General features: G+C 37.7%; 1 protein-coding gene across 1 annotated transcript; it reads right to left on the bottom strand.

Annotated features, from left to right (window-relative positions):
* Window positions 1-1,072: 1,072 nt before the first annotated feature.
* On the bottom strand, window positions 1,073-14,187 carry LOC102217757 (solute carrier family 2, facilitated glucose transporter member 1-like). Its single transcript, XM_023331338.1, has 11 exons — window positions 13,688-14,187; window positions 13,082-13,219; window positions 7,995-8,102; window positions 7,606-7,766; window positions 6,497-6,737; window positions 6,053-6,215; window positions 5,750-5,937; window positions 4,123-4,227; window positions 3,938-4,039; window positions 3,653-3,856; window positions 1,073-2,903 (listed from the first exon to the last, which is right to left on the bottom strand). Exons 2-11 carry the CDS (start codon window positions 13,103-13,105, stop codon window positions 2,703-2,705), a joined length of 1,497 nt encoding a protein of 498 aa, XP_023187106.1. The 5' UTR covers window positions 13,106-13,219; window positions 13,688-14,187; the 3' UTR covers window positions 1,073-2,702.
* Between the last annotated feature and the right edge of the window lie 8,869 nt (window positions 14,188-23,056).

Here is a 23,056-nt window from a genome sequence, read left to right as displayed (position 1 = left end):
CTGTGCCACGCGTCCAATTGGTCAAGGATTCCTCCTTCAGCAAGATGAACCAAAACATAAGTCCAAGCTATGCCAGAACTACTTCAGGAAAATTTAACAAGATGCTAAGTTTGAAAGCACGACTTAGACCTTGTCAAGCTGGTTTGGGATGAACTGGACAGAAGAGAGAAAGCAAAGCAACACACAAGTGGCACATGTTTATGGGAACTTCTGCAACAGATATGGGAATAATTTATTGAAGAGTGTTTGATTTCTGTTGTAGAAAGAATGCCACAAATGTGTTCAGCTGGCTAATCTGCCAAAGGTGGCTATTTTAGAGGGTCAAAATCTTACAATAAATTATGATCTACGAGTTAATTCTTGTTTTAACTCCGATTATGTATTTGAATGTTTTCACTTCTGAGTGTGATGAGACATTAAACTGCCTAATTTCCAATAACAAACTTGGAAAACTGCCTTGTTGTAAAACTTTTGACTGGTGGTACAATATTATTCTGGCTATTTTACCTCTTTCTTTTTTTCATGGAAAATACTGTTGAGACACTTTGGGCAATAATTGCACTCGAAGGGTAAATGTGCAGATTTTAGTCAAAAAATTTGGTAATTTTGGCCCTTGTTTTGATGTTCATTCCCAATTCTAATGTTACTGTATACTTCTCCATTCTCCTTTCTATTCAGATTTATGACAATGTTTTTTCATATTTTATTTTCTTTCATTTAGTACAATTGATTTATTGTTGCAGTTACACTCACTGAAACGCAGTGCATACATCTCAATGTCAGTGAGATGTATACACTCAGTTTCAATTTTTAAAATTAGGGAAACACACTCCTATAAATGAGCTTTTACGACAGCAGGAAAGGGAAATAGAGACAGCCACAGCATGGAGTCGCGAATACTAGACAGACCTAATAAAGTTTTACAGAGCAGCAGTTACATTAAACATTCATGACAGCTAAATACTGCAGCACAGAAAACACACACACGAACATCCTCATCAGTTAAAGTCACACGTTACACATGGCAAGCTTAAATTATAACTTACAACAAAGGTCAGCTCTCATCTGAATGTGACTCTGTCATTATGTAGTTCGACTGGCTTTATTTACACAAATATTCTATTAGAACAGCAAAATATACAAATTGTACATGTGAATGGCAAAGCAGCATTATTGCGTTGTCTTTAACAATTGTGCAAAGAGCAAAAAAACATGAAACTAACAGCAAAACATGAGACTAAAAGTGAATAAAACAAATTTCGCAAACCAGAAAAAGACAAATTTTAGAATAAATATTACTTTTGAGAAAGGCGTCTGACTCCTGAATGCAAAGTGAAAAGCTGGAATAAGAAAAGCACTTCCTCATCCAGTCTATGCAAACCCAGAAGAAAAATGCAACAGTACGAGAATCAATCTGGTTTCGAGCAAAGCCTAAACCAGCTGATCTTGATGCAGCAACTTGAGTCTACAGAATATTCACACGTGATCTCATGTTATCAGTAACAAGTTTACATATTTAATGACACATTTTGTCCGTTAAACACTGAAATAAATGCAGTCCATTTAGTGTCTCTAGTCAACATCACAATTTCACAAGGCTGGTGACTTACAGGATGTGTTGTACATTAAGTTGTAAGTAAACAGGACTAATGAGAACACATTATTTCAAATGGGCAAAATACTGTTTTATAGATGATAAAATGACCTGTGATCCAGTAGTTTTCGCTGACATAATTTCAAGTACAATAAAACCTTAAATATTTACAAAAAAGAAATGAACAACCTGAGTTTCTTTAATTTAATCGCATATGCATGATGTAAAGAACTAGGTTATGGCAGGATTATTTTTTTCTTGTCATCAACATCGTTTTCTGCAGTAAAATCCTTAAACCGGAGCCATAAAGCTTGCGCTTGTGCTGTAGGGAAGAAAACACTTTTAACACAGTGTTTTATTTTTAAAATCAGGGCGCATTTTCTGTTTTTACAAAAATATTATATTTACTGCAAGTCCCCTACAAACCTGTTCTTGCCCTGTTTCCTTAGCAGCACAAACACAGCCAAATGCAAAATTTAAAACCCCATAAACAGAAAAATGCTGTCGTGAGGTATCAGCGACAGCAAGGAGAAATGCCCTTTATGTGCTTAAAAATATGTCTTCAGTGTATAAAAATTACATTTTTCATGCTCATAGGGGGTCTTCTTGCAGTGCTTTCTCTGCTTTTACTCAACCTTGTCCTCCTGTGGCAACAAAGCAAAGTGTTTTATAAAGGAACTTTTTTAATTCTTTAATTCATTTAGGGACCAAACTGACTTCATCCAATACCAGCTTTTCAGGCTTGACCTCAATACATAAACCCAGTAATGCCTGCAACCTTTGAACACTGTAGGCAGCTGAAAATTCAAACATACATTGATCCTCTTAAGTGGCACAATGAGACGAGCCAGGGCTGAAGATGTCCCTAAACACTAAGCACTGGTGCAGCAGTCAAGTTTGGTCAGAACTAACCCTGACCAAACTTATATTCTTTATTAATTATAATAACTACAATACTATTCTTCATGGGGGAAATATTGTACAAAATAATTTAAAAGGAGTATAGTAACATTTTGACTCTTACAGGAAGAAGCTGCAGTTTATTTTCCCTCCATACCAGCCAATTTTATTACTGATTCTCTGAAGGTAGATCCACCATGGGAAGTTATTATGTGGTGGACAGGGGCGCCGAGTCTGGCCTGAGGACCATGGCGTCAGGCACCGACGAGGGAGCGGGTTTGGCGGCGAATCCCTGTTCGATTTCATCGAAGGTCCGTCCTTTGGTTTCAGGGACTCGCAGGTAGGTGAAGATGAAGAAGAGGATCAGGAGGACCATAAAGATGAGGAAGACGTATGGGCCGCACAGTTCCTGAAAGAAGGAAGGATATCTGTTATGCTACACATATTTTCATGTTGCAATATAAACGTCAATGCATTTTTCTTGGATTTTCTGTTTGGTTCTTTGTCCTGCTGGATGACGAACCCCCGCCCAAGTCTCGCATGTTTTGCTGCCTCTAGCAAGTTTGTATCCATTATTCCCCCTGTTATCGACTCCATCCCTGTTCCCATAAGTCTGAACAGCTCCTTTATGGGAAGCATCCCCACAGCATGCCCCTGTCACTACCGTGTGTCACAATGAGGATGGCGTGTCCAGGTTCATGAGCACAGTAAGTTTATCTCAACAATAGCACTTTGCGAGTGAGCCAGAAGGTTCAGTCTTGGTTTCATCTGACTGAACGCTTTAATTCACATAATTCCTGAGACTTTTTATGGTTTTATTTCATAGCTTTCTTCATGCCAGGTTGGATTACTATGTACACAGTCTCCATGGACACAGGCAGTGTGTAACTACTTCTGAAGGCATTAGACGTATTGGAGAAAAGAGGTCTGGGTGCAACACACTTTTTAGGTTTTCGTTTATGAACATTTTGAAAATTACATTTTGAATTATTTTCCTTCCACTGATCTATACATGTTACTTTGTCTTGGTCCGTCTTAAGAAATAACAATGAAATACGTGGAGGTTTGTGGCTGTAACCTGACAAAATGTGGAAAAACATTCAAGGGAATAAATATGGTCAGAAGGCACGGTATAAGTAATAATCTACTGCTAAATACCTCCAGTTTAGGAAATCCCAGCCCCACCAAGAAGTTGGCGGTCCAGTTGGAACAACCAGAAACGGCCATGGCTGCAGGTCGAGGCCCCTGAGAGAAGAGCTCAGCAACGATGAACCAAGGGATGGGACCCGGACCCATCTCGAAGCTGGCGACGAAGGTGAACACAGCCACGATAGCCAGGTAACTCATAACCTGGTTGCTGTTCTGCATAGCAAGGACAACACCTTAGATAAAATGCATAACATGAAACCTAATGATAATTAACTCATTGTGTGTCTGGCTCACCACTAAGGACAGGAAGATTGTCATGAGGAGGGCAGAGACCGCCATTCCTGCCAATCCAATCAGGTGCAGTGTCCTTCTTCCAGCCCGCTCAACGAGAAACAGCTGAAGCGCAGAGAGCAAGACTGGTCGATCAGTGGCCAGCAAACAGGAAACAAGATCTGAATAAGGACAATACGGACACTTACAGAGACGATGGTGAAGACAGTATTGACGATGCCGGCTCCGATGGTGGCATAGATGGGCTGAGAGACACCAGCACTTTTAAATATGCCTGTCGAGTAGTAGAAAACCTGGAAAAGATAACGGTTGTCATTGTTGAGGAGGCGTTATTTAAGTTAATAAAACATGGTCATTTAAGGGAGTCTTCCCCTGTTGTTCATGAGGATGTACAGTAACACTGATGTATCAGTGGTAATGATATTCAAAAAATGTTAAATGTAAAATTATCTTTATATATAGACAATTGATGGGTATTCATCCATATTGAACACATACCTGCACTTATCTATTTCAAAGTCTATATTCAAATGAACAGGTTTATGCTTATAATTTATTTTTATAGAGCTAAATAAACTCTGGCATTAAAAGGTTAACAGTGGACAGAAGATGTTTTTTCATCTATCTATAGAGACTTGGTAACTATACATCTATATAAATAACACACTTTGCTGCAGTTCTCTATCACTGAGCTTGAAGACTTTAAGTTCTTAGCATAAACGTAGATTCTCCTCCAACCTTGCTTGTCACAGTTCAACTTACTTTAACTTTTTATTTTGCTCTGTCACTACGGACATATTTATGAAGATCAACACACACATCTGTCTCACTTATTTAATATGTTCTCTTGTCTTCCCCATTTGGAAGAGCGGGTCAGATAAATTGGTTTCTGTATCATGTCATGTTTATCCTTTAGAAAAACTGAATATTACTACTAAGAAGTTCCAGAAAACTGTGATCAACTTCTATACAGAAAAGCTGAATAAAAAGTTTCAGTTCTTTTTTTAAAGGGATTTAAAATCAATTTATACAGTTTTTACAATAAAATATCAGGTATATCTCTTGAGTTTGTGTTATGTTTTACGCTTACTTAGAGCGTAAAAGGAGTGTACAATTCTGATTTATTAATTATGCAGAAGTACAATTTAAGTGTTCACTAAGCTTCAAGCAACACAGTAAGTCGTCGTGTTTTTTGGGGCTTTCGTGCTCCTGAGGGAATGACTGTTTTTTCAGAGGCTAAACAGTCCATTATGTCCTGCAGAAAGTCCCACCAGGGATCTAAGTTTCCTGTTGCTTGCAGCTAAAAACAAGCTTCATTAGAAGTAAAAGTGAAGATTAGAAATGTTTTGTAATGCTACAAGGGACTTAGAGGTGTTAATACTCCTGATTTAAGGCCAGATATTTTTATCTGATTCGTTGTTTGTAGGAAAATATGGATGTGTGCAGCTTTAGCAGTGCTTTCATAAAGATATGGTTAAGAGAATAAGCTGCTTATTCTTAACCATAAACTTTAACCTTATTCTTTATTGACACAAGGTCAATAAAGTTAATGTGTTTGGTGGAGTCCGATCAATGTTGGGATCGCTGGCTGCGCAGGCATTGTCATGACAGACATGACAGCTAATGATGAATCTAGACGGCCTTGTTGCGTAACCCTGTTGTCCAAATCTTTAATAAAACACTTTACGGGACTCCACTCACACAGTCCCAGAATCTCTCGCTATGTGATTGTCAAAAAAAGTTCAAGTCAAGCCGAGTGAGCGTTCCCACTCGAGTTTAAAGATCTATGCTGAGCCACATGTGATGTATACTCACAGCATTGATGCCAGACAGCTGCTGGGAGAGCTGCAGGATGATGGCGATGATGATCGGCTGGCGGTAATTTGGTGAGCGGAAGAGTTCGGGTATAGACACTTTCTTCTCCATAGCCATCTTCATGCCCTCCTCCTTCATCTCCTGAATGTCGTCATTCACATCATCAGTGCCGCGCAGACGCTCAAGGGCTGCGGCAAGAAGCGGATGAAATCAGTGGATGTAGACACAGAGTGAAAGGAGGATGCAGGTATTGTTTCAAAAAATGTCAAAGACAACGCTGCATGGGAAGAGGAAAAAACAGACCTTTCCTGGCCTCATCCTCCTCATTGAGGACGATGAGGAGGTAGCGAGGACTTTCAGGGCAGAAAGGGAGCATGGCGCTCTGTATCACGGCCGGCAGGATGGTAAGAGCGAGCAGCAGAGGCCACAGACGGTCTGATCCCAAAGCAGCCTCCAGACCAAAGATCTGAAACACAACGAGGAAGAAATGAAGCACATAAATCGGACTAAAATTAATTCAAGTTATTTATTTATACTTGTTAGTTTAATGTATTTTTGACCACTTTTAGTTAGTCTGCCACATGAAATACCATTAAAATACATAGTTTGTGGCTGTAACATGAAAAAAATGAAATAGTTCAAAGGGTATAAATACTTTTTCAATCCATTGTCTTCCTAATAAGTTACAAAAGTATGCAACAAAGATCAAAAGCTAAAAAAAAGACTAAAGTAAGAAAACAAGCATACCTGCGCCACCAGGATTCCAACAACGACACCCAGCTGGTGCAGGGTGCCAAAGGCTCCTCGCAGGGCAGTTGGAGAGATTTCGCCCAGGTACATCGGGGTCAGACCAGTGCAGAGACCGCAGAAAACACCTATGACCAATCGACCAATGATGATCATCTCAAAGGAGCGACTCAAAGACGACAGTCCCATCAGACTACCGCCCAACAGAGCCAAGCTGTTCGAAAACAGCATCGATTTTCGCCTGGTTATTGGACAAAGAAACAGAGACAAACACGTCTGGATAGGAATTTATGAATGCAACTGGATATCTTGTGCATTGCAATAAATTATAAAGTTATCAAAAAGTTTATTTATTTCAGTTACTCAACTTGAAGAAAGTAAACCCCATTCATACACATACTGTTGATTTATTACACAAACGGAGAGATATTTTCAAGTGTTTGATTCTGTTCATTTAGATTATAATGACTTACAGCCAATGAAAACACAGATTCAAATACCATAAAGACCAACACAAAGATTAGTGTTTATATACTCCACAGTGTATGGGCTCAGTACTTAGTATTTGTGCCTTTCAGATGTTCCTCCAAACTCCAGGACTTTAATTTCTATTTAAATTCAAAGTTTACTTTCTTCTGAAAAAAAGACTTTGAACCACTGAACAACAGACCAGTCATTTGTCTCCTAGCCATGTGAATTCCTGTTTCCTCTGTAACTTTTTCTACCATTTTGTTTCCTTACTAAATTTTCTAGTGATATTCTTGGATACCACACTGTCAGCGGGTTTTTGGAGCAATGATCTTTTATGGATTACGTTCTATGTGAAGGGTGTCTGCTGGACATCTGTCAAGTCAGCAGTTGTATTAAAGACCATATTTTATTGTTTTTATGTAAGTGACATTCCTAATTTCTGATCAAACGAAACTGGGTTTTTATAATCTGTGTCATTATCATCTAAAATAAAATAAGTAATGATATCTAATCATTTTGTGTCTAAAAAGTCTATAAAATAAATTAACTTTTCAATAATATTCTAATTTATTGAGATGCAACTACAAAAACATTTTTGCTCTGATTAGAAAACGATGCAAATATACGCATCTGCCCACCTGCCAAATTTGTTGACAATGACTCCAACAGAGAGCGACCCGATCATGCCACCCACACTGAAGATGGCCACAGCTAAGCTCCACACCATGGTGTTGGCTCCCATGGTAAAAGGTTGTCCGTAGCGCTCACTGGACACATTGTGGAAAAAGTCTCGTAATTTCTGGAGAAAAATAAAAAGGAAAAAATTTGCATTTTAAAGCAAAGTGAAATTTTAACTATGTCCACATGGGGGCAGGAGTAGACCTCAGCATTGCTAAAATAGGCACGTTTGATAAATAAATGAGGCCCATGTTTGGTATCACAGTTCTTACTTAGGTCGAAGAGACCCAGCTAGCATGGATGACATCAAATAGAGACTACAAATATGAGTGCATAACTCGACACACACCGTCTCAGGTGCATTGATGACTCCTGTGTTGTATCCAAACTGCAGTGAGCCAATCGCTGCTGTTGAGACACAGAAGAGAAGGTAGGGGTTCAAGTTCTTCTTGGGCTGCTGGGACAGAAAAAAGGCAGAGCGTTATGACAGGCCAACGCAGATGAAAGCAGATGGAGTTCGTGTACAAATGGCTCCCTGGGTTTGAATGCTGGATGTGTCCAATTCCAGGCTAGAAACAAAGCTCTGGTTGTTTACACGAACACTGGTAATTACACACAATGAGGCTTTTCTGTAAATGCTCTCCCTCTTGTTTTCAGATCAGCGCATTAGCAGCTGCAGGCCGAGTTCTGAAAGCAGGTTTTAGCGCACTGCACGTGTCCTGTGATTTGTGGGTCGGAGGTATTTCTCAGAAAAGGAGCTAAACAGAGCATAAATCCTTTGGTGAACATTTTCTCCTACTGGTTTAAGAATTAAAGTGGGCTCAGCTTTTAATAACTGGCTAATTCACCTGACAAAAATTGGTTACTGTGCTGTGACAAAGTATTTGGCCTCTTACAGCCTTTTTTCTCTCTTCTTGGTCACACCCGGATGTGTTAGAGCTTCAAACAAACTTTAATGTTGGACAAGCATAACCAGAGCAAAAACAAAACACCCATCCAGACCAATCTAACACACCAACACAGTTGTTTTACTTCTGCCAAACTGGAGGTTTTTCGAGGATTAACTCCCTGCTTATTGCTGTGAATGTCACAGGAATATCTGTTATATTAAAGCCTTTAATCTGGGGCTTAAATGGCAGACTCCAAAACCTTCAACTTTGTTTTTTTATTTATATACCTTCATTTTCCAAAGGTATAACCAAAGTGATCCCGATGTTAAGCCCACAACCTCAAGATCTTGAAAGATCTTCTCCTTTGGGATTTTCCAGAAGAGAGCAAAATTCATCTTTCTATCATTTACTGCAAGCTGTCCAGGCCCTGAAAAAGCAAAGCATTTCCAGACCATCACAGCACCAACACCATGTTCAACTGTCTCATCAGTTCAAAGAACATTTAAGATGTTCCTAGAGACATCAGAGTAACCACTGTACCCTTGGAGTAATTTTGGTCAGTCGGAAACGTTCACCACTTTTTTATGTCTTCTCCATTTGTGGATAATGGCACTCACCATGATTCAGTGGAGTTCCAAAGCCTTAGAAATGGCTTTGTAAGCCTTTCTGGACTGATAGATGTGAGTAAATTAGATAGATTGGTTTGTATCTGTGGCTGAATTTATTTAGATTGCAGCAGGATGTGTTGCTTTTTGAGATATTTAAGCCTATACTTCTTGATTCTACAGATCTGTCAGTAATCTGACCATAATCACATTTTTAAATATGACCAGGTTGGTTTGAATAGATTTTCTTCTCCTGATAAACAAAACGATTACTTGAAAAATTTCCTGGTTAGTCTGAGAATTTGTTTGATAAAATCAAAATGCAAGTGTAAAACAGAACAAATGTGTATGTGGCTAATTCTTTCTCACAGTTCTCTACAAAGCTGCCAAAAGTGAAAATTGTAGAATGTAAAGAAGCAGAAATGAATCCATGTGTTTATGAGGTTGTGGTTTTAAACATGCTTTGTGGAGGCAGCACTCTAAAGAGTTACAATTTGACTTAAAAACTGACTGCATAACCAAATGTCTTTCAAATTACTAAATCACCGAGTACGTCATGGGCAGTGGGTCGAGTCTAATAGAAAAGGTTTGCCATCCAAACAGCCTCATTATCAGACAGAAATGCTTTTTCCCCCTCTCTATTTCCACTGCTGCTGACAACTGGAAAAAAGCCTGACTCATTGTGTACATTGTTTTGCTTAATTGGTTCCCATGCTCACATCAAGAACCTTTTCAGAAACAAGCCAACCAAAATGAGCACAAAAAGGTCTGTCCTGTCTTTCATCATATCTCTTTCTGCACAGATTACATAAGTCAGCCTTCAAACATTATTATAGTTCCCTCCTCATGTTATTCAGGACAAACTGTTTAAAAAAAAATTCAGAAAGTCTCTAGAAATGAAACAGCCTGTTCTTACATAGTCTGCCATTTATCTTTTTTTTTTACTGTAGAGAGAAGCAGTATGTTTGCAGCTGCTTGCATCAGATGCCTCTTAACGTAAAGCTCCAGCCGAGTCACTGTGAGCCAGCAAAAAAACAGGAAGTCCTGAATTTTTTTTAATGACAAATGGCAAATCAATGATAACATTAAAAAAAACATCAGTAGGTGACGCTTTTAGTTTTAGCAGAAAATCTCACATCCTAAATTTCAAACACTGGCATTAAAGTGTTGTGAAAACTTGTGGCAGTGGCTTTCAGCTCTGCTTTGCTCGCAGGTTTGGGTTGCACATGTTTTCAAGAGGAAACAGCATTTTTATCTGAAAATGCAGCACAGAGATCCAAGACAGAATAACAGCAAAGAAGTGAAGGAATCAAAAACAGCAAAAATAACATACATTTTATTTGCTTATGATGCAGAACAGAGCGAATGCATGTGGATTAACAAATGTTAATGTTATTACGTGCAAGATACAGTATTTCTGATGATCTAGAGAATGTTAGACTTATAATAACTCACAGGAAAAAATGATCAGGGTATGAAAAACATGCAACTCAAAACAGGGAGCGGCCATCTGTGCAAGAAGCAGCGGCGTCATATGATCATTCCATGGCTGCATGAGGGGCTGTAGCAACATGTTTCAGAGCTGGTGGTGGCACAGACATACAACCACCAGCATGTCAGAGTACACCAGTCTGTTTTTGTGCATTTCATGAAGGGTGTCATGAAGATGTTGCACAACATCTCAGATTTATAGTAAAAATGATCAGGATTTGAATAAGATTACAGAGTAATATATTACTAAAAGTTGAGATGATTATGTGATCTGTGTTAGTTCTTGTTTGGATATATTAAAACTGGACATCCTCTGTAAAGCCCCACTGTCCTATTTTATTTTATTTTTTTTACTTTTCTTATACTCACTAGAAAATAATTGACTTATTAAAAGCCACAAGCGATTACCCTGGTCCTGATTTTCTTTACAACGCTTAACTTCCACATTCATGTCATCTTGCAATCAGCTTCCCCATCACAGATGAAGCAAATGCTTTAAGCAACATCCACAAATGGAGCAACTGCTTACAAAAGACCAACTACAGTACAACAAATGTTTGAAAAGGTGTAGTTTGTTATACAGAATACAACAGTACAGACCAAAAGTTTGGACACACCTTTTAATTCAATGAGTTTCCTTTATTTTCATGACTATTGACATTGCAGATTCACACTGAAGGCATCAAAACTATGAATAACACATGTGGAAATATCCACTAAACAAAAAAGCGTAAAACAACTGAAAATACCCCTTATATTCTAGTTTCTTCAAAGTAGCAACCTTTTGCTGTGATTACTGCTTTGCACACACTCTGCATTTTCTTGATGAGCTTCAAGAGGTCGTCACCTGAAATGGTTTTCACTTCATAGGTGTGCCCTGTCAGGTTAATAAGTGGGATTTCTTGCCTTATAAATAGTCATGAAAATAAAGAAAACCCATTGAATTAGAAAGGTGTGTCCAAACTTTTGGTCTGTACTGCAACATTTTTATTTGTTGCTTTAAAAAACATGTCTATACAAATCTTGTCTCATTCTGCTGGACATTGCTGGAAACATCTTGCATGTATGTGGTAGAAAAACTTCAAACTCCACAGATGTCCAATTCCTAAGGTTTAAAGCTCTTAAAATAAGTTACATAATTAAAACAGCAATGACCCTCCACCATTAGGAACAGCTTACATCTGTTACTTGAAAAAAAACAACAAATTACAAAGAGGTGATATTCTGTACGACAAAGTATTAGAGCCATACTAAGAAAAAAATATATAATTACAACAATAAAGTCGACTTTATTCTTGTAATATTATTTTCTAAGCGCAGCCCTAATACCCCGAATAAAGTTTCTATCTATCTATCTATCTATCTATCTATCTATCTATCTATCTATCTATCTATCTATCTATCTATCTATCTATCTATCTATCTATCTATCTATCTATCTATCTATCTATCTATCTATCTATCTATCTATCTATCTATCTATCTATCTATCTATCTATCTATCTATCTAATATTCTGTCATAATCCTGCACAATAAGCACATTGAAAACTAAGATTTGAATCAAGTGGCTATTATGCAATTTACCGCTATAAAGTTAAGCACCAATTGCTCTTCTGCAATCAAATCTTAAATTTTAGTTCTCTTCCTTCTTTCTTCTTCTTCTTCTTCTAAATAGTTTCAAAAACATCTAAATGCAGTTTTAGACCCACATGTTTTCCATCCTTAGTTAAATAAATATTTGTTGAGTCAAGAGATGTATAAACGATGCACTTTTTAAAAGACTTTCTATTCAGTAAAAGATAGCAAGACTTTTCAACTCAAAAGGCTCAAATCAAAGTAAACTGGTGTTAAAGTCTATCTTGAGCTGGACGTGCTTTGTGATTGCATCAAACTGGGTCCAAGTGTCACCTCTATTGACTACAAATCAATACGTCTGAATGACTATCAGCTGAGATAATTACAGTGTTTCGGTCTTCAATAAAAGCCCCTACATCGAGCAGCACATTTTCATTCTAGTTTTTGGTGCAAATATTATGACACACTGCAATAACACCAGTTTTACTCAATATTCTAAAACTGTCAGAATATCATGTAAGGGCTCTGTTTTTGCTACACATTTTCTACGGTGTCATCCCACTTTTGAATTGAATTGAGCAGAATGCAGTAAACTTAAGGACACACAAGTCCCAACTTGCCCCCTAAGAATCCTGCCTTATTTTTTCTATCCTTAGTCATGTCCTGAAGTGCTCAACTCTCATCTGGAGCTCCTGAGTGGAAAAATACCACAGTACTGGAACCAGGAGTTCTGTTACCCAATTTGATAAGCTCACGCATCCATTACAATGTAACTAATGTCGTATAAACATTAGAACTTGAATGTTATTGCAAAATAGTTGTTAAAAGGATACCACTAAGTTCTGGTGTAACATGTGAACGGCTTTTTGTTTACCGTGCTGTCGTCCAGCGCCTGCATCTTGTTTGTTGCTCCTTAAAAGATGTAAGGGTGAACACTTCTGGGACTCTTCAGAGATGGATGTTTCTACTGCCTAACAAGCAAGCTCTCCTGGGAAAACTGCCACAGGAAAACCTGAAAACAATCAAAACAAATAAATATATATAAAAGACAATATTTAGAGGCTTCAGTACAATAACCTTTAGACAAATGCCAAAGCATCTTCTCAATATCAAATCGATTCTGAGGAAAACTAGTCTGAAAATTTTTACCGCAGAACACCACACGCCAGAAGAACGGGGATGCTGACCTGAACTATGAATGAGTTCAGCAGTTAGACACTCAAACTTAACAGCAAACTCCTCCCTTCTCTTCCGCTCTCACTCTCCTCTTTTGCTCCTCCAGTTTATGACACCGCAAAGTTTGTATGAACTGTTTCTAATTATCACTAATAATACAGTAACTTCATCATGTAAACTTCATATTGTGATCTGGCTTACTCAATTAAATTCGAATAGTGTATTTTTCTAAGACGAGGTTATAAACACACTTTTAATATAAGGCATATAAATAAAAAGTAATTAAATAAAAATGACTAATTACCTTTAAAGTGAGGTGGGGGTTTTCTTTCTTTCAATCTTTTGTTTCAATAAAGAAATCCTCTCCAGATGTGTTTGCTCTGACAAGTGTTCACTCTGTCTGCATGGGGTTTTTTTTATACTGAGTGACACAACCTCGTCACGTTGCGTCTCTGTTATTCATGAGCAAATAAGAGCATCTCAAGTGAGTAACGCGTCCGTGCAGTGATGTCTGCGGAAACGCAGCAGACGCGCTATCGCTCGGATACGTGCTCCGGCGAACGTACACACGTACCGCGCATTTAAAAAGGGCGGGGGTGGAGCGGCAGAATAAAACCCTGCCGGGTGAATGGAGGCTCTGTCCGGCTGCTGGTGGCCCCGCTGGCCGCCCACCGAGGCTGCTACAACAAAGGCTGCACGCCCACTGGTCAGACCCAAAGCCTGGTCATGCAGAAATCATGAGACCGGCTCAGTGGGAGGTAAATGAACGGGCTCCCGTCTAATTCTTCCCCGAATATAATCTTTACAGCTGCCAAAAGCTTATTTCTGAACCGTAGCAAATTATCCAGGAGGACAAAAAAAAAAAAAAAAAAACCCGAAACAAAACAAACAAACAAAAAAACAGTAACGTTTGAAAGTTTTTCTCCCTGTCTTAATGAATATCATTCATTGAAGCATAGATTAATTCATAACTAGTTTGGGCCTAAATGGAAACTGCTGCAAGCAATTTTTTGTGGAAGCTCATTGTCTGTAAGGTAGGGGGAAATATACCACAAACACAGACAGAACAGATACAGGTTAGAAAGAATACAAAAGAAACTAATTTAAAAAAACATAATTTAAGTAGCTGCAGGGTATACCTTCAAAGAAGAAGGTAGTGTGCAGGAGAGGTGAAGAAAAAAGTGCAGGAAGGGTGGAGTGGATGGAGGGATTTGTGACAGACGTGCAAGATACACAGGTAGTATCAATGATGCAATCAGACTTGCTACAGAGGGCTTACTCTGCCCTGGACAAGCCCAACAACATAGTAAGGACTACTTTGACTCCCTTTAATTATATTCAGCCTGAGCTGAACCCTCTGGTCTGTTGGACTGAGGATTTATCTGATGTGAATATTGCAGATTTAAATCATCCAGTAACCCACAGCATTGCCACCACCAGAGAACTGGGCCTTTGACAAATATATAGCAAAAATGTAAACACAGTGCCTTGAAGACATTTTGATACCCTGGAGTGTTTTTGTGATTTTTTTAAAGCCACAAATTTCAACATGCGTTATTAGAGTTTTGAGATAAAGCAAATCTGAAGTTTTGTGTGCATTTGTTTTCATCCCCACTGAGTCTGCAACTCTTTTTTGGGGGGGGGTGGGGGGTCTACCAGATTTTCTTGAGACATGGCATTTCTGCTATTTCTTTGCAAAGAAGCTGAAACTCAGTCAGATTGGGAGATGAACTCATGAATATCATTTTTCTTTTTTTTTTCACAGATTCCCATTTGAATTTAGGTCTCAATGACTAAATCCTAGCTTATTAATATACCCATCTAAATCATTCTATTCTACAGTAGCTCGAATGCTGGCCTGGATTTGTGCTAGATTGCTTCTGCATTCTGGATTGTTCTGCAAGCCAAAGCATCCCTAAAGATGTTAAGAAAAGTAACTGATAGTGGACAAAGTTACAGTGAAACTAATAAAAGAAACTAGCAAAGCACATTACATATCCTCACAACTAGAGGGCCCATTCAGGGGAATCACCATGAAATTGGACTTGATTTGGAAAGGCACACGCATGTCGATATGAGGCCCCATAGTTGACAGTGGATGATAGAGTGGAAACACCAAACATGAAATCAAAGGAATTGTCTGTAGATTTCCGACACAGGATTGTGTTGAGGCACAAATCTGGTGAAAGATACAGAAACATTCCTGCTGCTTTGAAGGTCTCAGTGAGATCAGTGGCCTCCATCATCGGTTAATGCTAAAACAGCAAGATAACACTATGGCAGTGCTTTTCAATTCCAGTCCTCAGGTCCCCCTGCTCTGCATGTTTTAGCTGTACCCCTATTTCAGAACAGCTGATCCAAATGATTGCATTACCTGTTCTGCAGCCATCAAGTACTGCAGAAGCCTGTTAATCACTCATGGATTCAATCCAGGTGTGTGGCAGCAGGGAAACACCTAAAACATGCAGGGCAGGGGGGCCTGAGGACCGGAATTGAGAAGCACTGAGCGGCGGCAGCCTCTTTCTGCAGACTGGTTGCGCGCGCATCCGCCGTGTTTACAAACAAATAACCCCCCCCCCCGACCCCCATAATTTTCTGGCAGAACAAGCCAACTGGTTGAAATTTCATGTTGTTGTTTAAATTAAGGTCAAAAGAATACACGCTATAAATCTGTTTTTGCATGTATAACAATGTATGACAATAACGTTATGCCATAACTGGTTAAGACATGATTAATTTTGTATTACTAATTCAATAAATTGATAAATGTTGCTGACTAAATTGACTGTTTATTTAGTCGACTAAAACTTTATTATAATTAAAAACTAGACAAAAACTGAAACGATTCCGATGACTAAATTATGACTAAAATTAAATTACATTAATATCGTCCAAAGATATTAAAATTTGCTGTCGAACACTGGCGTGCTTTTCTGAACTGAAGATCTTTTATTAACGGATTTGTTTTGGAACTGAAATACAACAGAAAGAAAAATTACATTACAAGCTACTCTGATTTTAATGCTACACTCAAAACGTTTTTGCAACTGAAATATAACAGAAAGGAAATGAATTACTTGCTAATATGCTACTAACTTTAAAAAAAAAAATATTATCCAAATAAAACAACCACAACATATGTCTAAGTGCCTTTCAAACACATACATACTTACAATGTTTTCCGAGGATACAAAGCGACTACAGGACATTCAGGGTGTTCATGAGTCCTCTTCTCTCTCCTAACTGCCTAAATTCTTGTTGACATGGTTACCGGAGAAAATTACGTCAAAGATAGTTTGCTCAAATGAGCGATCACTCGGCCATGTTTTTACAAAGACAGTATAACAAAGATTTTTGTAATACAAATGTGATACTCTGATCAAATTTCAAACCATTCTTAGCATAAATTCAGTCATACAATTTGCTACCTATGAACTTACTTACCAACTTATTAATGTCACTTATTTTTACTATAAACTAATTTACATTATTTGACCAAATAATGGCAAATTATTTGGTATTATTTGGTCAAATCTAACAGTTTCTGTCTTAAATTAACACAAACTGGGCATTTATGTGTTAAGCTCATGGATGTACTGCAGCTTTGTCACAGTAAGGAGCACCAACAGGTTATCTCTTTGGTGATTGAAAAGTCAGTAAAAGAGTCTAGAGAGTTATCCTGAACAGCTTAACTGACTCCCACTAATTGATGTACAACCAGTATTGAATCCACAGAGACAGGAAGATAAAGACCCACTGTAATGGAAAATTTTATAATGTACTCCTCACCCCTCTTCTGCTTTAGGTATTTCTGCATTGTCTTATCGTGAGATTGGTCAAGCTGCTCTCAAGACTTATGCAGTGTCATATGACAGCAGGGGAGAGCTCCTTGATCCAAGAGATTATCTAACTGTTACTACCCCAACATAGAACTTATCTGCCCTCTTTAGCATGAAAGAACAACCCTCTATCCTTAACAATAGACAAATGGTAAGACCATCTGTGTTGGGCTCCACAGGATTCTTGGTACATAACAATCAGGGATTCACACCTATTGTCTAACCAAGTCTCTCTTCTCTGACCAGAACCTATAAAAGGAAGTCAGATCCACTGTTGGTCAGAGCAGACTGACAGAGTCATTTGACTCTGTATTTCTGTTCTCACCTTGCAAGGTTTTAATACATTTCTTATTTTCTTCCCATCCAGACTCTTGTTAAAGTAATTTTTTTTCCACAACACCCACAGACACAGTTTGCTATGCACAAGCTCATTCCAAGGGTTTTATTATCAGAAACCAGAGTTTTTGTGAGCATATAAAAAAATTGGAGATACAGATTTATGCATGTTTCATTCTTATTGCTAAACATTTTAAACCATGCCTCTATGTGTTTTAAGGTTTTGATAACTGATTGTATAATGTTCCGGCTTTTCTCACGTGTCTCCAGAAACCATAAAAAGCTTTAGAAACAACAGCTTTTTAGCGCAAAGGAAAGGGATACAAAGAAATCATTAAAGAGCAATAAACAAGAGTGGAAAGATGAGAGGCAAGTGTTCAATGGAGAGAGGCATCCTGCACGAGATGGACCTCTCTGCTGGCCCTTAGATGGATAGACAAAGTTCACACATCAGGGGTGGAAGTTGAGATCCACCCTCAAATGACTCTTAAGGTCTTTGCGTGAATTGGGAAATAACCTTCCGGCATCAGTTCCTGGCTTTGATGAAATACAGTAGTGAGCAATGAAAGTGGAGGCTGATTGCACTTGGGTGTTTTCTCAAGCCAGCTCAGACTTGCAAAATACTCTGAGTCTCATTGACATTTTTACGTGTAAGTTTTGTTAAGGGTCAATAAAACTGCAAGGATGTAGGAGTGTGCCACAGAGGAGTCATCAATTTTTACCTTTGGTTTTCTTAATTTATTGGAGTCTCGTCTTTATAACTTTAACTTTTTTTTTTCAATCGATTGACCTACAGTCTCATGGCTACACAGAATGTATCCCTTTGTAGCTCTTACATGGTCAAATATTTGGTACTGTCGACGCCTCAGACCACACCAACCAGGAGAAGTTTTGTAGCAACTTTGATAACCAGAGAGTTCAAAGCATTTTATGCAATCTACTAAGAGTGCTGTGGAGAAATGTAGTAAAAAAAACAATAACAATGGTTAAAAAAAAACAACAAAAAAACAAGGGAAGTAACAGATTTTTATAGTTTGGTCAAAGTGCAAGAGGAGATGTGATCAACAATCAATGACATATCGCATGATTCAAAGTTTTCAGAAGGTAATATATAAATAATCTGTGAGATTTAAGTACTTTTATGATTATTAACTTTCACAATACTTCTAAATACTTGACTACTAGGACAAAATAAACTGATGGGCTAAATATTTGTAAAAATTTATTTGTTCGCATGTATGAAATGGAAGAAAAGAAGAGATGAATTTCCAATGAATGACCGTGAAATGAGGATGTGAATTGGTGAAGGAATGAACTGACTGGAACTCGTACGATGAGAGATTTCAAAGATCCATGGGTATGAGAAACAAACATAAATCAACAGACAGTTCAAGACGACAAAAGATCGGCAAAAGGTTTCTTAAAAAGTGGAAAGACTGAAGGTTTGAGTGTAGCAATATACAAGCAAGTAATGACAAGCTTGGATTCAGTATTCAACTATGGACCATGGACGCCAAATGCCTTCCATGGTCCCAGGTTTGGAAAATTATGCATCTTGGCATGCAGACAGTTTCTACTATTTTTTGTGATATAACGGGTTGGTCTCAGGAGCTCAGTGAAGTCCAGTATTACATCTTGATATGTGATGTACCTAAGATTAAATCAATTTGTATTAAAAAAAACTAGAATTATATTAAAAGCTGGAAAAGCCAAACATGACTTCAAAGTGGGTTACATTAAAATTACAAATTTAGTATGTTATTAAAACCTAATTCCTTCAGCAAGATCATAAATGCATTCATTATTTGTGGCAGAAGCAGTTATAATCAAGCCCAGATTTTTAAAAAAATCTAATAATAAAGATAGAGGCAGCAACACATGCCTCTGTTTCCTGTGTGGTTGTTGTCTGCCTCAATGAAAAAGACTGAAACCAACCATTTCTAATACTTCATGCTGTCACAGAATTAGTAATTTTTTCCTCTGCAGACCTAATCTATATTTTCTGTCTCATGCATATTCTGTCACAACCAGCAATGTTTTTTTGTTAAAGAGAAAGATTAATATGCATTAACCACTTCCATATAGTGCAGCTATCTCTTTAAGGGTTATTTTAACAGGGAATTTAGACATCAGAAATTAGTATATCCCAGGCTTCAGGGAAAATGTGATCGTGTCTAAAAATTTACGTCAAATCTATTTTTTCAAGGTTAAACAGGAAGATCTTCTGAACTTCTGCAGAATTCAGTTTAGTCATCTAGCAAGGAAACCCTCCCACAGCCGTAAACAGGAAATGAAACCTAGGCGCAAATTCAAACTGGAAGACTCTCTAGCCCCACCTGCATCATCCAATCGGCGCGTCTCGCTCATCGCCGTTGACCTATCAATGCTGGACTGCTGAGTCCTATCACCTTTAATTTATGTATGTCAATAAACCTTTTTAATCGCTGTCTTTCTCCGTCTGAGTCTCTCCAGATTGAGCTGCAGACAGCGACGTGCTGATCTTCATGCCTGGTGCTTTCAGGTCAATAAATGCTTAAAAATCTGATATTTGAGTCTGAAAATACCAATCTATCCAGCTACATCAGCTGAATCTTCAGCCAAATTTAGCAGAATCTCCTTTAATCATCAGAACCCCACCTGCAGGGGTTTTATCGCTTCAGATATTTTATCTGAAGCGAGCTTGCCCAGAAACACAGGAAGAGAGAGAGAGAGAGACAAGAAAGAAAGAGATAAAGCTAACCCACAAAGCGTGTCACATCTTTTTAAATGATATTTCAACTTTGAACCAGGTTTTAGGGTCACCTTGTACTTTGCTACCAAACATAAAATTTCTGATGTGGACATTTATCATTTTGTTCCCTGAAGTCTTTTGGTTCCGTTTTTTTATTATTTTTGAATATTTAGGTTTTTTAAATGTTATCTTATGTTTAGTATTATTTCCAGGAAGTCAGCTTTGAGTACACTTAGCAACCACTGTTAAATACGTCAAATAACGAGTCAGCCAATCACATGGCAGCCATTCAATCAAGTCAGGCATCTAGATATGACAAATGTTTTGGTAATTTCAGAGAACTGTAATTTCAGAGAACTGAAATTACCAGTTCTATCATCTGGACTGGTTTCAGATGATAGAAAAGTCACAGTAATAACTACTTCCTATATCCAGGGTATGCTGAATACCACCTGTAAACCTACATAATGTCTAACCTTATAGCAGCAAGTGACCTCATGAATGTCACTCATTCAAGCAGAATTTATGATTTTAGTTTAGTGTTCAAAATCATAGTCCCTCAAAACAGCATTCATACCACTTAAATATTTTTTGTCACATTATTCTACAATAACACCAGCATATTCATTCAGATTGTATGTAAAAGAACAACAAAAATTAAGGCATATTTGTGAAGTGATAAAAGTCTCTATGTCATAGGGACATAGAGACAGTTACTGGTAGATTTGCAGTTTGGCTACGATCTCAATATTTGGAGAGGATGGAACAGGTTTAATATATTAAAAGCTTGAGATATTATTTAACAAACTAACCCTGCTTTAAACTTAAAAACTTTTTTTTCTGACCAGTCTGGTGTACTGCTTGGCCTTCATAACCTTTTTTGTTCTGTAATGTTCTCAGACAGTTAATTGCACTGGATTTCATTAATGGGGATCAAAGTACAGGAAGCTGAATATGAATGAACACCGCACTTCATATTTTATTTGGTGAGCGTATTAGAACTTGGAAACAAGCAATGTTTTTCTTCTGCTTCACAAGTACAATGTGACCAAATATGAAGAAGGTGCAGTAGTACAAGTATTGTGTAAAGCGTAGCTATACTTACTCATGCGGTTTTACCCATTTGATTTCAGGTGTACCCCTTACAATGATTCTTTATTTTACTACTGATACAGCATGTGATCTTCATTTATCTATGTTGCTTCTAGGAAGTGCTTCACCTTTTTCACATTTTGGTACATTACTGCCGCATTTTGAATAGTATAAAATTAATCTTTTTCCTCAACATTCTACAAATACCCCATTATGATCATGTGTAAAAAATTGTGTGTTTTACAAATTTATAAAAAATAGAAAACCAACAAATACATTCACAGCCTTAGCTTAATACCTTGTTGATTCACCTTTGGCAGCAATCATAGCTTTAAGCCAACCTTAAGGCTGTAAGTTTGACTTCATCAGTTTGAGTCATTCATTGTTATTCTTTATTGCAGTTCTTCTCAAGCTCCACGAGGTTAGATCGAAGATGTCTCGCAGCCATTTCCTGATGACCGTTGTCTTCTTGGTGAGCTCCTCGACTAAGAAACTTTTTACCTGATCTCTCAGTTCAGATATCTAGCTATCTCTGGTGGTTCCAAACTTCCTCCATTTACCAATAATGGAGGTCACTGAGATCATCGTCACCTTCAAAGCAGAAGAATTTTTTCTGTATCATTCCCAAGATTTGCAACTCAAGGCAATTCCTTTGACTTCAGGTTAAATGCAAGTTAGAAACATCTTAAAGACAATCGATGGAAATAGTTCAATTTTGAGTTCCAGTAACAAAGCATTAAGAAAATGTTATGTAAATGTGATTTTATTTTGGATTCCTACTCAACACTCAAAACATTTTTTCCCCTTTGTCACAATTTGATATTTGCATGTAGAATTCTGAAAAAAGAGATTAATCTAATACAATTTGGAATAAGGCTGCAACATAACAAAATGAGAAAAACTGGATCACTGTGAATACTTTCCAGATGCACCGTATCTACAGCAGATACAATTTGATCCTGACCTTTCAACGACTAAATACTCCCATGGAAATTGGAAACAATTGTTTTACCAGAATAGTTTTGTCATCTACATCTGACTGACAATGAAGGAAATGGCGAAACACACAATTTTACTCATCTACACTCTGCAGAGAAACCTTCATTCTGTTGTCAGCCAGTAGACCCCTGAGGGAAGCCTATTTTATCAGCATAAACATATGGTTTAACCATGGATTAACAAGTTATGAGAATGTAATGGTGTTTTATATATTTATGTTTTAGCTGAATCTTTCCCTGTTTAATTGACATTGGTTAATAGTGTGTATTTCCACACAGCCCCTTCTGATACAACATACCGGCTGTAGATTCCAGACTTGAATAAATCTGGTTGTTACATTAATCTGCATGAAGCAATCAGCAAAATGTTTGTTAATCCGTGTGCAGCTGTGATTCAAGTTATCAAAAAAATAAAGGTATTTCCCAAGTTGTGATATTATAACCATCAACAATGCTTCTTCTGTGTTATTTTAAACGTTTAAAATCAGCTATTCAAACCACACTACAGGTCAAAATATTAACACTGAGAGCTAGAGGGTTTTATCTCAATGTTTAGACGCTGAACAAGAGAGTAATTTATTTCTGTTTGAAAAGCAACTAAAGTCTTCCCACTGCTTTAGCTTTCTAGTGGAAATGAACAAGTCATTGATTGTAATAGTTGGAAATGTTAAATGAAC

The sequence above is a fragment of the Xiphophorus maculatus genome, chromosome 3, assembly GCF_002775205.1.
Source record: "Xiphophorus maculatus strain JP 163 A chromosome 3, X_maculatus-5.0-male, whole genome shotgun sequence".
In the NCBI taxonomy this organism is placed as follows: Eukaryota; Metazoa; Chordata; class Actinopteri; order Cyprinodontiformes; family Poeciliidae; genus Xiphophorus; species Xiphophorus maculatus.
The sequence above is the reverse complement of the archived record's forward strand: the minus strand, read 5'-3'. Positions and strand labels throughout refer to the sequence as shown.

Coding starts and splice junctions, on each gene's coding strand:
- LOC102217757 (XM_023331338.1), bottom strand. CDS start 13,105: ATGCAGGCGCTGGACGACAGCACG. Junction 8,103..13,081: donor AGGCGCTGGACGACAGCACG/GTAAACAAAAAG, acceptor TTTCTGTCCCAG/CAGCCCAAGAAGAACTTGAA. Junction 3,857..3,937: donor CAATCTTCCTGTCCTTAGTG/GTGAGCCAGACA, acceptor CTTGCTATGCAG/AACAGCAACCAGGTTATGAG.